Below are 24,917 nucleotides of genomic sequence, written 5' to 3'. Positions count from 1 at the left end.
ATTTCAACCATGATGAGCAATTTTGGGGCTGCACTTGATTTTGAAGATATCAAAGAAGAGAACGTTACTGAGACAAAATTTAGATCAAGATTGGATGAGTTGAGGAAGGTTGCCATCAAGAAGAAACATTTGGGCACCCTTGCCTCCCTCAATGCCTTTATTGGATATGTGAAAGAATATGAGAAGGATCATGAGAAGACATTGCAAGCAACGAGCAACATGATGAATTCAACTGAGCTCAAGATGAAGCACACGCTTTGCCCTCCCATGAAGGAAGTTGACGACAGGCTAGCCAAGTTCATTGCTTTGGCTAAGAAGATGAAAGAAAAGGGTAGAATTATATTAGAAGATCATTTGATGTAAAGCCAAAGTGGAAATTTCTCCTTTCTTTTGGGTAGGATAGATGTCTGATTCTGAATAGCTACCATTTTGGTGCCTTCTCATTGGTTGCCACTCTTCGTTTTTTATTATTGGTCCATTGATGAGGTGACATCTTCTCATTGGTCGATGGGGTGGCAACCCTAAGTAGGGTTTCTGGGATCTAATGTGGATTGTTGATTTTGCCTCTTAATCTGTACCGTTGGTTGTAATTTTGGCCCCTATATAAGGCCATTTGCTCTCATTTGTAAAGGGTTGAAGAAAATTGTTGCTCAAGATAATACCAAAATTGCCTCTCTTTATCATTGTTGTGACTTGCATGGTGATTTAGAACATTTGGTGTTATTGCATGGTTTCTACTTCCAATAGTTAAAGTTAGATTCCTTTGAAGTTGTTAAAGTAGATTTTATTTCAAGAAGTTGTTAAGTAAGAGTAAGAGTAGATGGATAGTTGCATGGTGATATTTGTGGATGTTTGATAGGGATCTATAAACTAGGCCACTAGTATCCTAGCAGTTGGTTAGGAAGCCTTGCATGGTAATCTAGCCTTTTTCCCTTGAATCATTGCATCTATGGAGGTAGAGCTGCTGGTAAGCTTTCATTAGATTCGATCTCCGTCCATTTGCTAATCTTTCCATTCATAGGAGTAGGAGTAGAGCAACAAGTAGTTTAGTAGCTGGAGTTCAATCGAGAAGGAAGTTAGGAGAAGCATTATTGGCAGATACACCCTTCATCATCATCACCATCAACATTATTTGGCGCTCATATACACTGCAAAACCAAACATCACCACCATTACTCATAAGAGTTATCCTTGAATGAACAATGTAAGGCCGCCTACGTGATTAACTTCATGAATATTTACTTTTCAAGAGAGGGATTGAGTGTTTGACATTCCGTATCAAGTATTCAATCGCTATATGTTATGTAATGGTACAAGCTGACAATCAACAACTATATCATCAGAATGGCTAAAAAAACACAAATGAAAAAAGGTAGGACACACCATTGTTTGCCATCATATATTAAGGTCTGTTGATAGTCTTGCTAAATGTTTTGGGGCTAACCATTGTTTGAAGGGTCGATGTTTTAAAAATTAAGTGTTTATATGTTCATTCTTCTTTCCAAATTTATGTTTTCAACAGGCCATCGTCTACATCTACACTAGCAACATTATGCCATCAATGTGTTTGTGGCAATTCATTAGGTGACAATTGATAAAATTTTGTATATAGAACTTCATATTAAACAATATATAGGACAGGTTTTCTGGATTGCCCATTCAATGATTCTTAAAACATATGTTGTCATCAATCAATTAGTGTATGTACACATTTTATATTTTTCCTGACAATAACTGTCTTTAGTGATTGCAGATGAAAGAGTTCAGTCCTGCTTTAAGCAGAGAATTTCGCCCTTATAAACCAAATCCTGCTCCACTGCTCCACATCTGTAAAACATGGGCAGTTTCACCAAGTGAAGTAATGATGGTTGGTGACAGTGTTAATGATGATGTGAGTTTCCATATCTCAATTCTTTTGCTTGTTTTATTTGATAGTTACGATGAAGAATACCATCACTGCACATGCAAAATAATTGTCATTTATTTCTATTCTGAATATCTAATCAAAGTTTCTCTGCAGCATTTTTGTTTGAGCTTTTGGATATGTTCACATAACCTGTGAAAGAGAACACGATAACACTCTTTGAATTTCTGGGAGTATAAACTGACATTCTAGAAGACATGCTACGATGCTAAACTAACTGTGCTTCCCTGTTTTCATGTTCTTTAACATTCATGTTTTTCAGGATTGAATCAGTAAAATTTAAACTATTTTTTTACAAAGCATATTCATTGTGGTATATCACTGTGAACCATGTTCCACTAACATGTCATCTGCATAATCTTATCTCAATGCTATTCCACTAAACGCAAATTAATCCAATATAATACTTGCGTGATCTTCATCATTTTACTCCTGCCCACGTTGGATCCATAACAATACAAGCTGCCTGATGTATCAATCACAACTGACACCGTTCCTTGAAGTTAAATGCTAAGATCATAGTTGAAAAACTTGTGCTTGGCAACTTCTCATCAAGTTCCAGAACGAAATGTCAGCAATAACTCGGCGACTTAAATTTTTTCTTAAATTCAATCAGAAATGCACTTTTTGTGCTAAATTCAAAGAGGATGCACATCTAATGAGTCAGTAAATGAGTAAACAAAAGAAAGAAGCCAAGTCTAGATATATTAAAATGCAAATTTAGTACAAAATGGCATCCTCGTTTGGAATGATGATGACTGGTAGCTTGATAGTCTGAAACAAAATTAAAATAGAAAATTGTCTTTTGTAAAATTATTATCAGATTCAACATCAGAACAGTCTACATCTTCCTCTTCCCCTTCCCAATAGCTCTAGTAAAACCTATGGGAGGGGGAGGGGGTCTAGTCGTAGGGGTCTTTTGTAGCTGGGACTCCTCGCTCGGTACAGATGGCTTTGATTTGACCTCTATCTTGGATGTAGACTGTGTTGACACTGGCAATGACTCATCATCTTCATCCTCCCTATCCTCCTCAATGTCATCCAATCCCAGTTTGAGTCCACACTCCTCCATAGGCCTCTCCATATCATAGATCTCATCTTCTGTAAACAATGAAGGGTTCACTTGTGATGTTTAATTACTGTAAGGATCTATGTCATCTAATTCAAGTGGACTTGCTAGTGTTTCCTTTACCTTCCTTGTGCTCAACTGAAGGTTATGTTACACAAAGACAAGGTCATTGAGGTGTTTCTGCCTTAACGTTTTCCTTTTCTTCTTGGGGATGACCTCACACAAGCTCTAATTTTGCTCACCTAGATGAACTACAAGGCTGGCGTAAGATTGATGCAAAACTTTTGTAGATTTGGGACATTTCCACCCCAATTTCACCACCAAGCATCTGGAAATTTTTTATTGAATAATTAGATAAGATAAGATAAATTTATTAATGTCCAACAAAAGAACACCCAAGGGTCTATGGGACTGAAAAGCGTACAAGAAGAGAGACAACTAGTTACAAGAGCACCAAATGGTGTTTGGGAAAGAGCAAACAGGAAATAAAAGATGCAAGGAGCAAATGATGAGGCATTGACTAGGGGACCTTCCTCGGTTGAAAGTAATCAAGCACTAAAGGGTACAGTCTAGGGGCGAACAAGGGACCCTAGCTGCCGTCGAGAGCTGCTAGGGGGGTGCCACTGACGAACATAACCACTGTGAGGCCTCATACATTTGGAGTGATTGGTGGCGGAGGTACATGATGGCCGCTTCATCCCACATGCCGGAGATGAGGAAGAGAAGAAAGTGGTGATAAGCTGAATTGGGGCCTCTCTCTGGGGGAATAAGAGCTGTAGAGTGTGGTTGTTGAACTGCATAGTCTCTCTGAGATATAATGCAAGGCACCTCAGGTCTGTATAGGTGAAAAATGCCACGAAGGAACTGCACTCTCAATGAAGGAACTATACTCTTTGAATAAGCAGAGTGTGGTTGTTGAATTGCATAGTCTCTCTGAGATATAATGCAAGGCACGCCAGGTCTGTTTAGGTGAAAAATGCCATGAAGGAACTGCACTCTCTGAATGAAGGAACTACATTCTCTGAATAAGCAGTAGAATCTCCCTTTAATCTTATAATAGGCGAGGCAGTGAAAAATGAAACGAATCTTTGTCTCAGACGCGACCAAGGTACACAGATGACAAGTCTGGTCCTCTATTAATGTGATGATCGGTCTGAATTTGAAGCTGGTGGGAGTCAACTATGAATGACCCCAGAGAGATGCGTAAGTCATGGGACCAATGCTGAGACAAGTAGCCAGGGCACACAATAATACCATCCCAAATATCAAGGAAGTGCTTAAGATAAAAGGCCATCTTCGGACATAACCCTCTAGTAGGGTTACTCCATGTCGTGGTGATCTAGTGTCTATAAATGTCAAGTCTGACATGTCCGTTCAGCTTCTACTGTGAGGGAGGAGGTGAGCAGGAGCATCAAGCGAGAATTAGAAGGGAGGGAGGTAGTCAATATTGATCCTGATCAAGCTCGGTAGAGAAGTAGCCTGTGCAAACCAGCAAAGGGCACGCGAGGTTAGATTAGAATCCACAATTGCGATCGAGGGACAATAAGCCAAGTATGAATACCTATGTCGGTCACCCATGAAATTCACAAAGCCATGAAGACGGTGAAGAAATCAAATCAGATGAAAAATGGTGGCCTCACAAAGTTGAAGGAGATGGTGACCATAAATGAAGAGTGGACCTTGACTACCCTCCAAGGTGTGTTGAAGCTCCAGGCTAGCGAGATTCATCTCTGATGTACAAGTCTAGTCTAAGTGGCAGTCTTGTATAGGTGTGTGCAAATCTTTGGTTCGGGCATTAAAATCTCCTAATATAATGATGTCACCAATGGCCACGAACTTGGAGATGCACTTGTGCAAGTCCAAGAAAGGGTCCCCGTCCTCAATGCTATGTATGGCACACAAAGAAAAGGAAGGCGAAAAGTAGCAAACAACAATGAAGATATTGCTTTGATGTTGACTAGTAGGACTAATACAAATCCAAAACCATAAATGTTAGAATGGACCATCAAGGTATGATTGAAGAGATCATCTCTAACCAAACAACCCACACCCCTTGAGCCTTGAACACCACCAATAGCACATACCTTCACCCTACAAGTAGATAAGAACTGATACCCAACATAACCTGGAAGAGGACGTATGTGATTGTCATGTGTCTCTGTGAGGACTAGGATATCCGTAGAACCAACCGCATCGTGAAGGAGACTCGGTAGGGACCATAAAGAGTTGTTGCTATTCCAACAGTTGACAAGAAGAGAGCTAGATAAGGGCCCACCCTTGTCCGACTGGTGGTGAGAATGTCATTCTGCCATGGTAGCTTGTCTCGACTCGCAACCACTAGGAGAGTCGCGAATAACTACCCTGAGGTTACGAATAACCACCCACTTACCAGTGCGCCTAGCCTCAGCAATGAGGCTCTTGGAGTGTTTCAGCTCAAGCACTTGGGATTTTGTGAGGTTCTCGGCCAAATAAATCTTAGTGAGAAGAGGGAACAACTTCCTCTTCGCCCTAAGAGCCTGAAACCAGTCAAAGGAGAGAGAAATCAGATAAAGAGAATGCCGTCTAGGCCTACCCAACACTTGTCAAGTGTGATGTTTGAGATACCAAGTTGGTCCCTGAGAAAGGAGTGCCTAGCCATTGATGGGTCAGCAGTGGATCGGAGATCACAGACTTGTAGGTTCAATTCACAATCCCGCCTTGCATGCTCGTTGTCCATCTTCCCTCGAACCAACTTCTCAACACCCGACAAGGGTGCAACAACAATAGAGTTACATAAAGAGGCCCAAGATTTCACCTTATCTTTGATTTCCGTCAATAGGGAGGAATGCCTCGCGACAATCTCCATTTGTTTCTCTTTAATAGAGTCAAGTTCCTCAAGTTGTCCGATAATAGAGTCTAGATCTGATCTAAGGCCTGTAGTGTCGAAGACAATCATTGAAGAGAAAGTCGCGTTGGAGTGAGTTTGATGTTTAAGTTCCGTAATAGATTCAGAGAGAGTTTGAATTGTGTTCCTAAGCTACAAATTTTCTTGCTTCAATCTTCACCTGTCTGTCAAAAAGTCTCTGGTAAGTGAGAGACGGAGGGGGCATGTCATCACTAGTAGCCATGGTGAAGCACACAACACAAAAAAACCTACAGAACCAGTTAAACATGCCTGATGGGTGTAGCTGAGCAAATCTTGTGCAATCTTATAAATCCAGTTGCAATGATCAGAGTGACTATTGGATGTAGCCGAGGTAGCTGGAAGGAGTTGACAGGGGTGCTGGTTGAAGCCTATAGTCATAGCAGGCTACAACACCACCAACAAGAAGCCGATTAAGTTGTAGTGCTGTCAAAAACAGCCGCAGCAAGAGCTATAGCCATAGTGGTAAAATCCAGCGCACATGCAAAAGTAAGAGCAACAAACCACACTAACCAAAAACGCACACAAGAAAGACACCTGAGATGCACTGACTAACACCAAGGCGGGCAACAACGAAACAAGCAAAGGCTCGACTATTGTAGACCGGTGTGCATGCAAGAAAGGCAAACAACAAGTGGGAGGATGGCACGCAGATGAAAAAGGCGGAAACAAGAAAGCATGCAGGAGAAGGAATGTTCATTGGACGACAATAAAGATAATGCTGGATTGGAGTTATAGATAGATTGCACACGATCGCGGGAGATGACACCCTCAAACACAATAATGACAGCCATGATCATGCGGAAAGGATGTGTGTAGCAGTAGTGGTGTCGCGGGAGAGGTCAACACAGGAGAGATCATCTCGAGATATGTAAAAGTGTGGTTGTCCTTTTTCTGGCAGTAGAGAACAATGTTTTCCACCCTTGGGAAAAATACTTCTTTAGAGGTAATAGACAAGTTGAATACCTATTTTAATTTTTATCTACTTATCATGCATATGAAAGACTTCAAACTTCAAAATATTTTACTTGGGGTAAGAGTGGTTCTTCCTCTCTTGGCCATGTTTGATGAGAATAGCTTGCCCCTTGCATATTGGTACGTGCCCATTTTAGCCTCAGCCTTGGGTATCATCATCTACATGCATTCAATGAGGCCCTACAGGCAAAAACAAGGAGTGGGTAAGTACCGTGTTGCATAGATGGGTTGGTGGAGCCAATCATTCCACCTCCTATCAATAATTTCTCGTACGGGGTCAAATTTGAGGCTGTCCCCCTGGTAGTAGTTTTTGATAGACTCCTTGGCCCTATCCATGGCCTCATAAGGTTACTTCATTAGGGTTTGATTCCCATCTACTTCTTGTAAGGTTTTTACTAGGAATACAGGTTTGGTTGGCACTTGGACATGCTGGTTATGTGTTGTATTGATGTCAAGTTTTGTCATTGATGACAACATATGCTTATGAGATCATGACAAACAAAGGCTCTGTATATTGCAAAAGGTTATTGGCACAACAAAGTTGGCATTTACCAGGTTAAGCTATGTGAGCTTAGGATTATGTTCACGGATGGGTGTAGATATCACATCTATATTCGTTGAGTTTATGTTGAGTATTGGTTGAGTTACAGTTCATTTGGTGAACACTGGTAGCAAATGAGTGTACAAGAATTATTGACAGAGACAATTGACAATATATTGGTTATATCTTATTAACAAAGTGGAATCAATGTTAGCAAACTTGGATCCTAGTTGAAGACATGTTTGTGATAACAAAGTCTAGAAGATATTCTAGAAAGGTTGCCGAAGTGAAAAGTGCAATATGTTTTACTTGCAATTGTTTGGGTTGAGAAAACATGTTGATCTTAATCATATAATGTGTTAATTTTATTGTAACATGTGGGAACCTTAATATAATAATTGTAATGCCGGTTAAGAAGGCATGTATGCCTTAATGTGGTCCTATGTAATTAAATGAACTTTAGGGAAGATTTAATAGGCCGACCTAATTAGTTATTTGGAAAGGGTATAAAAGAAAAATGTTTTACTTGGATGTAATATGATATCACATGTATTATCATGGATGTGGTCAGAGGATGTGGGCTTGAATGTTGGATAATCAAAGCAAAGCAAAGATTGATTTGATATATGTATTGGGCTTCAAAGGAATTGTTTTGGCAATTAAGTTGCAGATTAGTTAGTTCACTACTTTGGATATGTTATCTTGAAATATTGATCTTCACAGTTGTTGGAGCAATTTAGACAGTGGATCTAGTTGTTTCCCTATTAACCTTTAATATGGTTTGAATCTTCTAACAAGGGTTCAAGGTCTCTTAACAAGGATCTGTCTTCTAGTAATTGACTCCTAACGAGGTCACATCCTTTCACAAGAAACTTATATATTAGTACACTATTTTGTGGGTGCCATCCTCACCAGGGTTTTCCCTCAGATTAAGGGTTTCCCTAAACAACGAATCATTGTGTCATCGTGTATGGTTTATCTTTTGTTGTGCACCATTGTTTTACTTATTGGTGTTGGATATAATAAATCTGGATTTAAGTTTAATTTCTCACAATTGATATACCCCCCCTCCCCTCTTAGTTGTGTGTGGACTTAACATTTTCCACACCATCACCCCACTAAAAATGGGGATCCCCCTTTTTGCTTTGGCTGTAGAAGTAGTTCTCTAAGATGCTTTTAGATGGTCTAAGTTGGTGGCAATTTTCAATTCTCCAAGTCTGATAGATGAGTTTGTGAGACTTTGTCTTGCTGTGTGGCTAAGTCTGTCAGGGGTGTGAGCAAGAGTTGGGGTAAGATAACCAAGGATATGAGGTTGAAATCAAAGGATTTGGGATGAAATGAGTTAGAGTCTTTCGAAAATCCTTGTTCAAGTTATCAATATCATCTTATAAACTTAGGAGAGGTTGCCGGAGGTAACAATGTTGAAGGCATGCAGTGTAAGAACCCTGCTGCTGGTTCTACCCCTGAAGTCTCAGTTTTGACATTTTGTCAGATGGTTGGCATGCAATGCCCAAGTTATGATTTCTGAGTGTATATGGCTTTTTTTGTCTGTATTTGAATGGTTTGCATTTCCAAAACATATACCAATCATAGAAATGATTACCAATAACTTGCATAAACAAATAATGAACATTCAAGCCTTCAAATGAATTTTTATTGCCACTACATCAGGTCTGATTACAATGCAAATCGGGTTTGATACACTTTCTTTTAGATCACAATAACATGTAATATTTCAATATATTTGCTCCAATTCTACAAACAAAGATTGAATGTTCTTTAATCTTCATACCCACACAAAATATGGAAGATGTAATTTAATGCCGCAGAGCTCTCTATATGTGAAAAATATCAGAGAAAACCATAATTGTTTTTTCATTTTTAATTTGAACTTGAGGTAGGGTATAGAATTTATCAGATAAAAAAATTCCTGGAGACATTTGACTGTCGTGAAATTGTAAAAAGTGAATGCTTTCTAGAATTGTTGCTTGCTTTATCATCTTGAAAAAAAAAAGCTTAAGTCTTTCTTGGAATGTGTTGTTTGTTTTCAAGAAAAGGAAGAAGCATCACGATGGTCAGCTGAAACTGTCTCATTATGTAAAAACCCTTAATTGCCTTCCACAAATTTGCTGGTTGAAAATGAGAAATGTTTGGATTTTGTGTTTCTATTTCTGATTTGAAAACTATACCTTTTTAAAATTCTTTTCAGACATATATGAATTGACAATGAACAATATTGCAAAATGACACTCTCTCAGAATTCTCCAAAATTTAATTGCTCTAATTGAAATGCTGATGGAAAATATATTTGAGGTGCAAAAACACAACGAATGATCTATGAAGTGCAGTTTTTAATTTGCAGGAAACCACCACATATGTGATTGAAAATTCAAGTCATTTGCATTCATCAAATTCTGAAATAGATAAATAAGCACTAGAACCTGATTGGCACAATCAGCATTATCGATTCCCCTTGAATTAGTGAATTGCAAACTCAGAAATGCATATGCTGATCACCATGTGAGTGCAGAAGGTGCCACGATATCCAAAGTGGTATGCCGTCAATGATCCAAGCTGAACACAAACCTACATAGCGGATCACAGGTACTATGCTCGCCTTGGTTGCTGAATCACGTGCTGCTGACTGGGCAATCTCCACGCAATTGAACCAGAATTGCAGACCTGTTAATGGATGTTGTCCAGACCAAGGGAAATGGTGTCGGTTCACAGTTAGCCTCCTAGAACCTCAAAATGCTGCTCCCAAATAACAGTTGGCAGCTCTAACTTCTCCTGCCAATTCACTTCTTTGCCACACTCGATCTGATAGCAAACCCTAACGCTTGCTTCCCTTTCGAATATGATAAATTTCTTCCTTCACACAATTCTCCGTAGACATAGATCAGACAATTGGAGAAAGTTTGATCAATTGCTATATAACTAGAAATACCTAGAAAGAATCCTCTCCTTAGCCACAACAAACAACAATAGGAGTAATTGCCAGCAAATATCAAATCCACTATACTTCAGCAGTGGAATGAAAACACTTCTCAGCTAGAGTGATGAACAGTAGAGAAGTTGGGCAAACTTAGCTATACCTCAGTAGCTAAATTGCAAAAGAATTTCCAAACCCTTATATATCAGTAAGGGCATACAGTTAAGAACTTAGGAAAAAGCCACAAAGGCAAAAAATCAAATATATATTATCAAGCTTGTCTTTCCCTATGAATGAGCTCTTATTTATAAGCTTTTCATTGGCCAAAGTTTCCTTAAAACTCCACTTCAAAAATCGTGGAAGTTTCCCAAAAGAACTCATCACTAGAAACTTTCCAACTTGCTTTTTAGAAATATCTCTTAAAGTCATTATTTTTTTTTTTGATTGATAATAAGAGTTTATTGAAAGATGAACCGGGTTAACCTTGGCCTGAACCAGTAACACAGAAGGGAAATACAATCATCCAGAAAAAAGACAATACAATAGGAAGATTCATAAACTATAACAAGGGCCAGGAACTGACTTTCCTTTGCCCCGAGACTGAGATTGGAGAATCATTTCAAATGGTTCTTTAACCCACTCCTCTCCTTTTTGCCCTTCACAACTTGCCATCCATCCTCCACCTTTGCAGCTTTTGACTGCCATGCCGCCTTCTTTTGTGAAGGAAAAGCTCTTTCATTTTTCTTCCTTGGTGATGTTTCTTGTGCAGCAGCATTTTCATAGTTCTTCCGCTTCTCCTGTCCTTTTGGTGTATCGGTGCCTACATAAGACTTTTGCATGCCCTTTCCTCCCTCTGTGGATAAGTTTCTATTCTGTTTTGGAGGCGCATTCATGGCTGCTGGAGGTGACCTTTGCGGAGAATCTGTCACAACTTGAGAAAAACTCTTCTGATTCTCACCCCCTTCCACATTCTTCATAACCAAATAGTGCTGTTCCTCTCTATCTTTCCACTAGGATGCTTCCCACTGAACTCTCTCTTTTGAGCATTTTGAAGCCATATGTTCCACTTGGTGGCATCTCCTACATCTAAATGGAATACCTTCATAATCCAAGAGTTGAGTCCAGCAACCCTTTGAGGTTTTGATCTCAATTTCTGCCGGTAGCCCACTTGAAATGTTTATTTCCACTAAAATCCGGGTAAAGGTGGAATATAAGAGGTTTGCAAATTCATCATCAACCATTAAAAAATCTCCTAACGAATTCCCAATTGCCTCCAAACAGGAATTAAACCAGAAATGTAAAGGGAAATATGGAAGCCTTACCCATATTGGGATTTTATCAAAACCTTTTGAATCCGGGCAGAAGTTTGGGTGCCATGGTTTCAGCATAAGGGCATATTGTTCCTCCCAACACCAAAAATGCTCACACAACACCATCTTTCTATCCTAGGTATTCTCAAACACTACAATGAAAAACCCTTTTGTTGCCGAGTAAATCTGGACTGTTCCTGTTAACAGGGGTCTCCAGTTCTCTGAGATCCATTTATGCAGCTCACTTAAGCTTGGCCACAACCCATTGAACTTTCCTTGTGAGGCCTCGCCCCGACCCATCGTAGCATAGCGATGCATTACTATTTTTTTTTGATATTCACGACTCGAGATGTCGAGACATTATCTGATGCTTAGAACATATTTTATTATTTCATGTTGTGTAATGTTATTTTCCGATATATTTGATGATTGTCATTTAATGTTTCATGTATATGTATGTTGATGAAATCAGTAAATGTAGGATCGAGACTTTGATTTAAAAGATTTTAAATGATTAAGAATTAAGTAGGATAAGGAAACCCTTATTGATGTATGTTTTAATTTATGTGAATTTCTGAATACGTATACATTATGTACATGTGATTTTACGGGACTACTGATGTGTGAAATGAGTGTGCAAATATTTAGCCGAGAAACCCTACGAAAGAACAGAACTGATCTCCATGTGCTAAGTTTGAAAATTTTGTTGTTTGTAATTCACGTATTGTATTGTGAGATGTATGTATGCATCTTCTTTGTTCAGTGAATGTTAATGTTCGTAATTATGTTCTTTCAGTGTCGCTTGACACTCGTAAAATGTTTGTGTGCTTCGGCGTGCTGTTTAGGGTTAATTGTTTAACCTTTGGACCAAGTTGGTTTAAGTTAGTGTCAGTTTTTCTATTAGGTTCTTAATCAAGGTTAGTCATCCCTTAATCCGGATTAGTGCTTATTTGCAAGTTAGAGTAGTGAGTTGGACCTTTTTTTATTCCTAAATTTTATTTCACTCTAACCCCTTTCCTTAGGCTTGTAAACATGTTATTATTCTAACCAAAGGGTATGGGTATGGGTTAGGGGTCTTTTCCAACCCCTAAGCCCCTTTTTTTGACTTTTGAGGTCACTCAAAAAGTCCCTTTTTGCCTTTGTGCGAAAATTGACCATGGCTATCTTGAGTTACCTCACCTCATCTCCACTTAGGGTTTAACCATGTTGTAGGTTGAGTTAGGAGTTTCTAGATTTGTTAGTAGGTGGAGATAGTTATTGCTCCTTTTGGGTGGTTGAGTTGGAGGCTTATTTAGAGGCCTTCCTTGGACTAGTTGGTTGTTACCCAATCTCTACATTTAGAGAGGAATGCTTGAAGGTTGGAGGAAGGAAAGGGATACTCTACTCAAACTTGTCCATTGCCATTACCTCTTTGTAAAGGTAGGAAATTCTCATCTCCCCTATTCAGTTTTTATGGTTTGTTTCATGTTCATGCTACCTTGTTGCTGTTTCACTGTTTGTATGGATGTGGGTATGTTGGGAAGATTTGATAACCATGTTATTTTGGTTGTTTTTCCATTCTTGTTTATGTTTGCAATTTTGAGTTTTCCTTGCATGGGTGTTTTGGTATTACTCACCCTTGGAGAGGGCAGAAGTGACCAATTTTGGGAAAGGTCTGTTCAGTTGGACTCCAACCAGTGTAGAGTCTCTTCTCAGGATGAGAAGAGGGATAAAGGGTAGGGTGTTATGGGCCCCTACCCGTCAGCACAAACCTGGTATGAGTATGACATGTTTAAAAGGAAGAATGAAAGTTCTTGATTATTAGCCCTGATTGGGCATCTGAATTGGTGTTGTGCTTGACTTCTCCTGTTGGAAGAGTCCACCTTTCCCTAGTCTTGATTCATTGTGAATCCGATTGTGTAAACCATGTATGATTATGCATGTTTGATTTTCTTTTGGTTCTGCTTGGTTGTCACCCGATCAGTTATTGGTTTCTTCCATGGTTATTGAAAAAAGATTCAGAAAACATTACAAATTCCTTGATTTTGATCACGAGGAAAAATTTGATTTAATTGTTGAATTTTGGGATTGAGATCCTATTGTAAATTGTATTTTAAACCTTATTGTAAATGGCAACGAAGTTGGGTTTTCTTCCTGATTCTTTCCCGGCTGAGCCTTTGAATCAGGTTTGCCAATAAAATTGGTGTTGAGCATATTTGGTTATCATGTGATTTAATTGTGTATTAAATTTAATATGGTTGCACATAAAAGAAAAATAGAATAACGGATAATGTCATGTATTGTGATAGTTCCAAGTTTTTAAATTGTTAGGAAGAACAAAATGATAGAATGAAATTTTTCAAATATGATGTATAAGTATTATGATGAGATCAAATCAAGAGCAAACCCTATATTACGAAATCAAAGATATTTCATTTCTTGATAAATTTCATGGTGGTTATAATCAAATTTGAATTAGAACAATCCACCACCTTTTCAATTATGTGTATAGTATCATTCACCTCCCAAGTTCTTCAAATATGATCAATTGGACTGAGAGGTTGTATTATTGAAATCAAAAATAATAATAATAATAAGAATTTAGTACTCATACCATGTCCTTGATGAATTAATATAAAACATACATGTTTAAATAAGAGACTGAGGGACTATACCAAATGTACTCCCTTGCATTGGCATGCTTGTAAAAAAAAGAAAAATGATAATAATAGATTTGATTAAATCCTAAGTAACATAAATGAAATGCATAAGATAACATGACCATGCTTTGTTAAAATTTTGTTTCAAAAAAAAATATGCACTCCCAGGAGTAAAAACTCTCTGGAAAATACATGAGGAGAAAATTACATTCCTTCCCAAACCACAGAGCATATTCTTGAATAGATTCCTTCCTAAGAGAATAAAGAAATAAAAGAAATTAATATCTATATTATCACCTATAAAACTTTATTGTCTTTAATGCATGACCACCTTCCTTGGGCGTCAGTTTGGGTTGCTGTATAAAAGATTTTCTTTGTTTTAAAAAATGCCAACTGCCATCATAGAAGATGACGTCATCTACTCAACATCCCATCACTCTGCCCTCCCTTAACTCTCGCTGACCTTGGTGATTATGGTGTTGTGTTTAAAAAAATTTCTAAAGTTTTAAAAACAAAATCGTCCTCCTTTGGTGGCTACCTTGGTTTCCACCCAAGGCAAGTGGAATGAAGGAGGGAGGGAATGTTACTGACGCAGGGTCAGTAACCTCGTGCAGCGCGTAGGTTTAGCGCTTGGGAGAAGCGCATGTCTTTGGAGAAGGGGGTTGACGTGACCCAAAGGAGGGGGGGGTAGAGTAGGATGGTAGGGTTAGTAGGTTAGAGTTAGCCGTGTTTAGGTGTAGGTTAGTTTATTTAATTATTTTAGTTTGAGTTTGTTTAAATGTTTTAATTATGTTAGAGTGTTAAGAGTTTAGTTAAGTTGTAGTTAGATTAGGATATAGTGTTTAGTTAGCTTGTAAGTTAAATTAGTTAGTTTTTAAACTTTAAGTTTAGTCTTAGATTAGTTAGTTATTTAATTATTTGATTTTAGTTTCTTTATTAATATTATTTTATATATATATAGTTAGTTTAAAATGAAACTTTAAATTGTTAAAGAATAATTAGTTGATTTAATAAAATTTAAGGTTATTTTATCTTTGATTAAGGACTTTTGTTGTAATTGTTAATAATTTTTAGTTACTTAGTTATGTTTAAATACTAATTTAGTTAGTTTTAATTTAAATGTACTCTAATTGTTTTAACCATTAAGTAGATTAAATTTATCGATTAATTGGCTATTTAAATAAATTTTAATGTAGGTTTGATTGATTTGTTATTGCAAGAAATTTTAGATCCGAATTCATGTACATTGTTATTTAAGTAAGTTTTATTGCATATCATTATAAGTTAATATAATATCATAATTTTATCGATATTAATCTTATAACGAAAGTTTTAAAATTTTAACGATGTTATCGTCCTCATGTTTAAAATCTTAGGATCGTAATGTAAAGAACCTGTACTAAAACTTCTATCTCAATCATATCAACTTAGAGCATGTTTAATTACTAGTTATTTAAAAAAAAAAAAATAAAAAAAATTGTGTGCGTTTTTGCCTTGAAGTTTGGGCATGACATTCCTATCAATCCTAACTCAGAGAAGATTGAAACATTATGCATAACTTACTCATCTACACGTGTCTAAAACTACAGACAAACCTCCTTTTTGTTGCACAGAGGGTCTTCCATGGCAATCGTGACGTTCAACTTTGTCAAACCCCTCTCCCTCATTGTTCCCTCCTGCATATTTCTCCTTGACGCCCATGTATCCACCCTCATCTGCAGAAAATTTGCCTGCATTACCGCCCTTGCCTCCTTTGCATCTAAATCCTCTATCATTTTTGCTGCTGCTACCATGAAAAACCCCAACCAATCCTTGATCTCTGTTATCTCCATGACTTTCACCCTTGTCGTTCTGACCGTTAGCAATCTGCATACCTTGTGCATGCTGTTGTTCACCATCCGCTCCATATTCTGCTGCGAATGGCCCAGGTCCTCCAATGTTTAAACTCCTGGGTCCTTTGTTTTGAAGGAACGACTGGTTATCGAAAGCCCTTGTATCCCCTCCCTTTGAAAAAATGCCTCCAACCCTATTCCTTACTTGCGTACATTTAACCGTTCATGCATTGATCTTATCCTTGCCATATTGATCCTGAGGGACAGAAGCCCTTCGAAAAAGCTCAGCATCATGCAACACACGAGTAGGAGAAACCCTAGGCACCGCGGCAGCCACAACAACAATGGGGAGTGCCATAACAATTAATCTCTTAAAGTCATTATTATAATAATAGAAGCATTATTATAATAATGTAACTCATTGAATAATAAATAAATAAGAGCTCATGCAATTCTTAACTTGATTAACTGCAGGTGACAACCAACTGCCAAGCCACCCACTGCACTGCCAAAAAAGAAAGTACTAAAAATAGACTTACTAAAAATAGTAAATCCATAACTGAGACCCCCAAAATGCCCTGTTAGCTCATGAGGGTCGCTATGATGAGCTAACTCTATCAACCACACAGACTGGCCAAAAATGGGGACATTACAGTCCTCCCTCCTTAAGATTGCTTGTCCCCAAGCATTTTTGGAGCAAAATGAACACAATCCACCTGGATCCCAAAGGTAGAATTATGTACCATCCTTGCTGTGTACAAGCAACTCCTGTATCACCAACACCCAAATAACGGACATCAACATCAGAATCATCTGAAAATTGACCTGAGGTGTTGATGAAGGCGACAGCTCATCGGAACTCAAAGCAACTGAAATACCAACTTTGTCCACACCTGAGTTCCCATCAAAATGATAATCACACCCAACTGCATTGTGGAGATCGTAACAACCACAGGTACTTGTGTTATATCCCAATTTTCGACCCAATTTAAAATATTCATATAGCTGTTGAGGTTCACATGAAGTCAGTTGACAGTTAAATTTGTTATAATCCTGCGAAATGGTAAGATGGTTAATCTTTATAATTTCATATCAAGATGACATGCTAGTTAATCATTATGATGCTATTATATTGTTATCTTGAAATCTTAGAAAATTGGTTATTCATCATGGGAAGTGGGATGGTGGTTGGCCATTATGGTGGTTTATGAATGATAATTTGTTATGGTAAATTGTTATTATATTGAAGAATATAATATAATCATGGAGAATTCCCTTACAGGAGCATGTTGAAGGGGGCAGCATTGCTAGAAAGGAATTGGGCATGGAGGGGCACCACCATCATTGAGCAAATAAGTACAAGCCCTTAACCACCAGGGCTAAGGATAACGACTAGGCAGGCAAGAGTGTATGTTGGACGACCATGAGCTAACTTGTTAAATTACATATCATTTAATAGTAAAAGAGATTGCTAAGCATGAATTGGAAATTGAGCGAGTATGTACCTTTGTAATTATGTTGTTGATTGGAGCCTTCTAATGTATAATCATGTCTTATCATGTCGACATCAGGATACTTACATATCTATACATGTACATACATGTATATGTGTACATATGTAAACCAACTTTATATATATAAGGACGTATACGCATACTTGATATTTGGAGTATATGTAAGAAATATATGGTTAGGGTTTACACATGTACACGTATATGCATACATACATATATAAGTATCTATAGATACCATGATGCTATATACTAAGAGATTATTACTTCTTTCACCTTGGATGTGGTCTATTATTATTTCGTGCATGGCCACCTTTCTTATTCTATTTTATTCTCCATCGGGCCTTATATTTTTGAGATGGCCATTTAAATATTTGGGGTCCAATGACTTCTTGTTGGTATTGTAACTCCACCGCCACCTTTTCTTTGTTCTAACTGAGCGTGGATTTACATATATACATTGAGACTCCTACCGCTAGGGGGGAAGATATACCTCAACTTACTCCCTATTGCGAATTATTAAAAAAAAATGATCCTTGCATGTGTTATGCGTGAAACCCGATCGTAATCTTGTGATAGTGGTTTGGTATTTCTCTTTGAACGGAGTTTTAATCCTCTCTCATGATTGGAGAGTATCGATGCATATACATTTCGTACCATGTTTGGACGACTGCCCAAGCACCTATCTCTTAGCCAAGCTTGATCCATGATATTGGTTCAACCCCTGACGAATTCTTTTATGGCTTCCATGGTATAACCATTTACTTGTTTGTTCATGATTTTATCGAGTCTCAATATCTGCCGCTTCTCTATATTTATTGTCATCGATCATGCACTAGATTGCTATCTATACGATCTTTTGTGGACATGAATGGCTGTCCTGAATACTTTTCGCTTCTATTGGTGGTTATTTTACATGCAACATTCATATGCATTTAGATTGGTATTGATACCGTGAGTTATGCATCCTTGTGGTATTTGTATATACTCTGTTTGTTGTGTATGATCTTTGTAATACCTCTTCAAATGCTTAATATTGAAAGGGATTATAATCTTTCATGTATAATGCCGTATAGCAGATTTGAGCATTAATGAGATATCAGTACCTTATAAACAATAATCAAATTCCTTTATGGAATCACCCAGGAATTCATCCGCAAGGACCAGCATGGTCAAGATGAAGGGTGAGAATGAAAATACTCCTGCATGATAAAGTAAACATAAATTAGAAACAAATAATCACATATAAATATTCAAGATAGCTCATGATAATCCATTGTTTAGATCTTGTTGTCTAGTCGAGTGATGGAATCAAGTACCAGGATGCTCACTAGCTGGTTAAGTTGCTCCATGTCTATTTTTGGGTAGGGAGGGCCTTTCTCATTAGAGATTGCGTGGGGATAAATTATGGCCTAAGGTTGGGAGCTTGAGCCCCTGACAATGTTTCCCCTCTTCACAAGATGTCAGGACATGCATCAGATAAAGATAAGTTGAGTATTCAAACATTTATTGGTAACAGGTATTTTTACTTTTATGATATTTATACAAGTAGAAGATATGATGGATTAATTTATATTGTTGAATTTAGTTATTTCCTTTGATGAAAACAACCCTTCTCGTCAATGTAATTGGTAACCAGTTAGATCGGTTGAACTTCCAATTGAATATGGAATATATCTATAGGATCGTTATTTTAGTCTTTCGTTTATAAGAATAATGATTGAGAGAAAATCTTCTAATCTTATGTTATTGCCACAGTTACCAATAGGAAGAAAAGGAATTATACAGTGGTATCTGATGTCCCAAATGATACAGTGGTATTAGATGTCCTAAATGATCCAATGGTAATTGATGCCCTAAATGATACAGTGGTATCTGACGTCCCAAATGATACAGTGGCATCTGATGCCCTAAATGATCCAACGATAATTGATGCCCTAATTCATACAGTGGTATTTGATGCCCTAAATGAAACATTGGTATTTGTCATTACAATAAAGTAGTATAGCTATTTGTTCTTTAAGAGGTATTTTATGGACTAACTTGGGTTTGCAGAAGCATCCCTAGACGGTTTCCGGTTTTGAATTCTATGGTATGTAGATTTTAAATTCCTTCGTAAATTCATTGATGGTGTTTTCAATTGTTAGTTATGGAATTTCGTTTAACTGATTGTAATCGTTAATCTCATTCACTTGAACGTAACTAATATAACTGTCTTCCTATGAAAGTGAAGTAATAGTTGTATTTCTTTATTATGTTAGTTCTTAGTTAAGACCCGGGAAAAGTTGGTTGTTACAACTTGAATCACTAACACCAACTCCAACCTCTACCAAAATGTCTTGGGTTTGTAGATACTGCAAGTAGCTGTCTATCCTATTTGCAAAAGAGGGTGCCAACCCATCCCATAATGGATGGTATGAAACTGGAGCCAACCCACACCAACGTGAAACCAAGTCCTCTACCTGTGGGTCAAAAGAAAAATGATGAGCAGTCCTTACAGTGTAATGCCAATAAAAATTGGCAATCTCTGTCAAGGGTTCATCATCATCAAACTGGGAATTAGAAGATGGCTCCAATCTTTGACTTCAAACTAATGGTCGAGTAGGATCCTAGGCAACCCTATCAGCAAACCCTACCTCACAAATCCTGTGGGGAAGCATAGCAGACAGAGTCTCTACAATCTTTCCCATTGACCTTTGAATAACATGCGAGCCTTGGATGAGAGTACCCTGAGACACTTTGTATGAATCCTTCCTCACATCCGAACTCTCCAATAGATACTCCATGAAGGACTCTGTGTAGTAGAAATTATATGTGGAAGCATCCACCTGCTCCCTTGTGACCCACAGCTGATCCCTCTGAAAATGTGGCACTGCCAACTGTCCAATGGTATCAGTTGTATGAGATGAAGAAATAGATTTGCTTCCAGCAGAAGGAAGAAAATCAGCATGAGAGCCCAACTCCCTTGACACTCATCTCTACTACACCTAAATTCTAGACGAATGTGTCGGCCACATCATCACGTCCATCAACCCCAACTGTAGAAGAAAACTCACCACCAATCACAATATGCAATTGAACTGGATCTGGGTCACGTGTGGTTTGAACATGCTCCAACTGTATGGTCACCTCATCCATTTGTGATTGTGACTCTTAAAGAGCCCACTGAGTACACTGAAGAGAGTCCACGGTCACCTCAAGCTCTTGGGTGAGCTCCACCACCTCCTCTTTCTATAACAATATCTCATGACATATGCTACCCCACTCCAGAAGGTAATCCCAGTCAGCAACTAGCTGCGAGTAATTATGCTTCAAGATCCTAACGGCCTCTCGAAGTGCATGAACCTCTGCTAGAGAAAGAGTACTATCATTGTGCTCATCAGACATAAGAGCACCCCAACCAAATGTAGCTAGCATCTGACGGACAACATCATAATGCCCAAGAGCTAAAGAAATGTCACTATCACTCACCTTCAGCTGACTGGTCACATGATGCTTCTGTAACCCCTGACTCCTATGCAATTTCTCTGTCTCGCAAACTGCACTATGATGGGAAATTGAATCAGAATTGTCCACCACAAGATCACTCATACGTGTGCCATCATCCTCGCACAACTCCACATCTGAGATACAACTACTAGGTACCTCAACCAACTTATCCAAAGAAATGGAAGCCCTTGCAATAACAATCTCCTCGCATGTCTCAGCTTCCACCTCAATCATAAGATCTGTAAACATCAATCTCAAGACTCATTCAAAGCTTCCTTGGAGTCATCACCCAATATTTGATAAGGGATATCATACCTAGTGCAACTCATAGCATCATCAGATGTGTCCATACCATCTGCATCCGCATCTCCTGACTTCATTGTAACATCTATATCACCAACATCATAGTTCGGTGACTCCATACATGCCTCGGTCCCACCTAAGGAAGCAACTGCCTCTTGTACAGGAGCAACACTACAATAGTTGACATATAAGTCGCCAATAACAATTCCCTCCTCTGGTGAGTCTGAAAAGTCAGTGACAACTACATTACCAATTGCCTCTCAACTATCCATAGCAACTACTTTGGGAGCCTCAACTTGCTGAAGCTCAGTGCTGCTATCCATCACGTGTACATCCACATGTCTCTAAGAAACTAGTCCATCATCAATACTACGGATAGAACTAGTAGGTGGCGTACTAAATGAAGGAACATCAACATCATGGACACCTGTTGAGGAAAACTCAAGCTTCCTTCCCTGCAACCTCGATGTTGGCCTTCTAAAAGTGGAAACCATATACCTTGCTGCCCTCTCAACCGTCATTGGATTTGACAAGCTCTCTGCTAGCCTCTGTTGATGAAGCTTAAGTTTCTCCATACTCTCCTGCAAAGCATTCATTTTTACGCTAACTTCCTCATTACTCCACCGATTTCTAGAACTACCAGTCCTATGTCTGTCCATAGCTAGAGAAATTAAAGTGCTGGTCACTCTGTAGATAGATCTGAAAAAAATAAAATTTTTCCTACCTCAGAGGATGGCAGGAAAGTGCTTTGATACCACTGTAAAAACCCTTGCTTGCCTTCCACAAATTTGTTGGTTGAAAATGAGAAATGTTTGGATTTTGTGTTTCTATTTCTGATTTGAAAACTATAACTTTTTAAAATTCTTTTCAGACATATATGAGTTGACAATGAACAATATTGCAAAATGACACTCTCTTAGAATTCTCCAAAATTTATTTGCTCTAATTGAAATGCTGATGGAAAATATATTTGAGGTGCAAAACACAACAAATGATCTATAAAGTGCAGTTTTTAATTTGCAGGAAACCACCACAAATGCGATTGAAAATTCAAGTCATTTGCATTCATAAAATTCTGAAATAGATAAATAACCACTAGAACTTAATTGGCACAATCAACATTATCGATTCCTCTTGAATTAGTGAATTGCAAACTCGAATTAGTGAATTGCAAACTCAAAAATGCATATGCTGATCACCATGTGAGTGCAGAAGGTGTCACGATATCCAAAGTGGTATGCTGTCAATGATCCAAGCTCAGCACAAAATCTACATAGCAGATCATAGGTACTATGGTTGCCTTGGTTGCTGAATCACGTGCTGTTGACTAGGCAATCTCCATGCAATCGAACCAGAATTGCAGACCTGTTAGTGGATGTCGTCCAGACCAAGGGAAATGGTGTCGGTTCACAATGAGCCTCCTAGAACCTCAAGACACTGCTCCCAAATAACAGTCGACAGCTCTAACTTCTCCTGCAGATTCACTTCTTTGCCACACTCAATCTGATAGAAAACCCTCATGCCTGCTTCCCTTTCGACTATGATAAATATCTCCCTTAACACAATTCTCCGTAGACATAGATCAGACAGTTAGAGAAAGTTTGATCAATTCCTATATAACTAGAAATACCTAGAAAGAATCCTCTCTTTAGCCATAACAAACAACAGTAGGAGTAATTGCCAACAAATATCAAATCCACTATATTTTAGTAGTGGAATGAAAACACTTCTCAGCTACAGTGATGAACAGTAGAGAAGTTGGGCAAAATTAGCTATACCTTAGCAGCTAAATTGCAAAAGAATTTCCAAACCTTTATATATCAGCAAGGGCATATAGTTAAGAACCCAGGAAAAAGCCACAAAGGCACAAAATCAAATATATAATCAAGCGTGTCTTTCCCAATGAATGAATTCTTATTTATAAGCTTTTCGTTGGCCAAAGTTTCCTTAAAACTCCACTTTAGAAATCGTGGAAGTTTTCCAAAAGTACTCAATACTAGAAACTTTCCAACTTGCTTTTTAGAAATATCTCTTAAAGTTATTATTATAATAATATAAACATTATAATAATAATGCAATTCAATGAATAATAAATAAATAAGAGCTCAAGGAATTCTTAGCCTGATTAATTGCATGTGACGACCAACTACCAAGCCATCCACTACACTGCCAGAAAAAGCAAGTACTAAAAGTAGACTTACTAAAAATAGTAAATCCATAACTGAGACCCCCAAAACGCCTTGTCAGTTCACGAGGGTCACTATGATTAGCTAACTCTATCAACTGCACAAACTAGCCAAAAATGGGAACATTACACGTTAGGTACTAGACATTCAAGTGTAGTGTTTCTGTTGTGTTTTCATATTCTTAGGTGTTTCCAATTTTTATGTGTAACCTGTTTGTTTGAATATTTTTTGCTGCTCCACAAAATTGCATGTTCACAATGTTAGCATGCTAAAGAAACTTCTTAAATGGATTTGTTTCTGCATGAATATGGACATGCATTTGTGCAGATAAAGTCTAATAAAAAATGTTAAAAAAAACTTGAATTCTCTTTTTTAGTGATACACTGTTAATTTAGGTTTTTTTTTCTCACCAAAGATAGTTTACATATAATTTTTAATGTTGAGAAAGGTGATTTCTTCTTGTTAGCTAGTGAAGCATGAGTATAAATAGACTGTGGCATCATATTTTCTCTAAACAAATTAGTGATAATTAGGATAACTGGTTAGCCAAATGTCTAGTTTTTGTCTATATTTACATTTTCAGTAATGTTATCTAGTAGTAACTCTTATTTGCCAAGCAAACTATATTATTCATCTCATGTTCGTGATTCTGCAATCTTAGATTCCTTGTGGCAAAGATGCTGGTGCAATTACTTGTCTCCTTGATGAATCTGGAAAGTTCACCAGTACTGATGCATCTACCATTGCACAACCGGATCTCAAGGTGAACTCATTGTTGGAATTATCTACATTATTGCAAAACAAGTTTGACCTGACACCTTAGATATGACTACTTAGTCATTTTATACATTGTGATTCCCTGTATTCAGGAAAGCACTTCTTATGAAAACATTTTAACTTTAACTTTTATGTTCATCTTGGAGAGTAATAACATTCTTGAAATTTTCATATAAGAATTGTAACATTTTGCTGTGAGAAACTAGAAGATTATTCTGGAAATAATCTCATCAATTGCACCGATTATATCGAATTGCAAACAGAAGGAAAAGTTGAGTATATTACATGAGTTCCATGAAACGTACTATCAAACAATCTTTTGAATTCTTGCAATACAGTTGCAAAATGCTCCTGCAACATAAATGATAATCTTTTGTGTGTGTGTGTGTTGTGTGTATACAAACAAATTTCAAATTGAAGGAAGTCGATTACTGGATGTCCCAGAATAAAAGCACACATAGCATACATGCATCTATGATATATAATGTCAAAGGAAGTCGATTACTGGATGTCCCAGAGTAAAAGCA

At 37.8% G+C, this 24,917-nt stretch overlaps 1 protein-coding gene across 2 annotated transcripts in view; it reads left to right on the top strand.

The window, feature by feature from the left end:
- LOC149530546 (Haloacid dehalogenase-like hydrolase (HAD) superfamily protein) overlaps positions 1 to 24,690 on the top strand; it is a 119,795-nt gene extending 95,105 nt beyond the window's left edge. Inside the window, exons 4-5 of one of the 2 annotated variants that reach the window (XM_089808821.1) lie at positions 1,754 to 1,891; positions 24,275 to 24,690. In XM_089808821.1, coding sequence (XP_089664947.1) covers positions 1,754 to 1,891; positions 24,275 to 24,436 — 300 coding nt within the window. In that variant the 3' untranslated portion in view covers positions 24,437 to 24,690. The remainder of the gene's footprint in view (positions 1 to 1,753; positions 1,892 to 24,274) is intronic. The other variant, XM_089808822.1, reaches the window with a different exon arrangement.
- Positions 24,691 to 24,917: the final 227 nt, after the last annotated feature.

This window comes from Cupressus sempervirens, chromosome 11 (assembly GCF_028749045.1).
Source record: "Cupressus sempervirens isolate cs-2001-9-10 chromosome 11, ASM2874904v1, whole genome shotgun sequence".
NCBI lineage: Eukaryota > Viridiplantae > Streptophyta > Pinopsida > Cupressales > Cupressaceae > Cupressus > Cupressus sempervirens.
The sequence above is the reverse complement of the archived record's forward strand: the minus strand, read 5'-3'. Positions and strand labels throughout refer to the sequence as shown.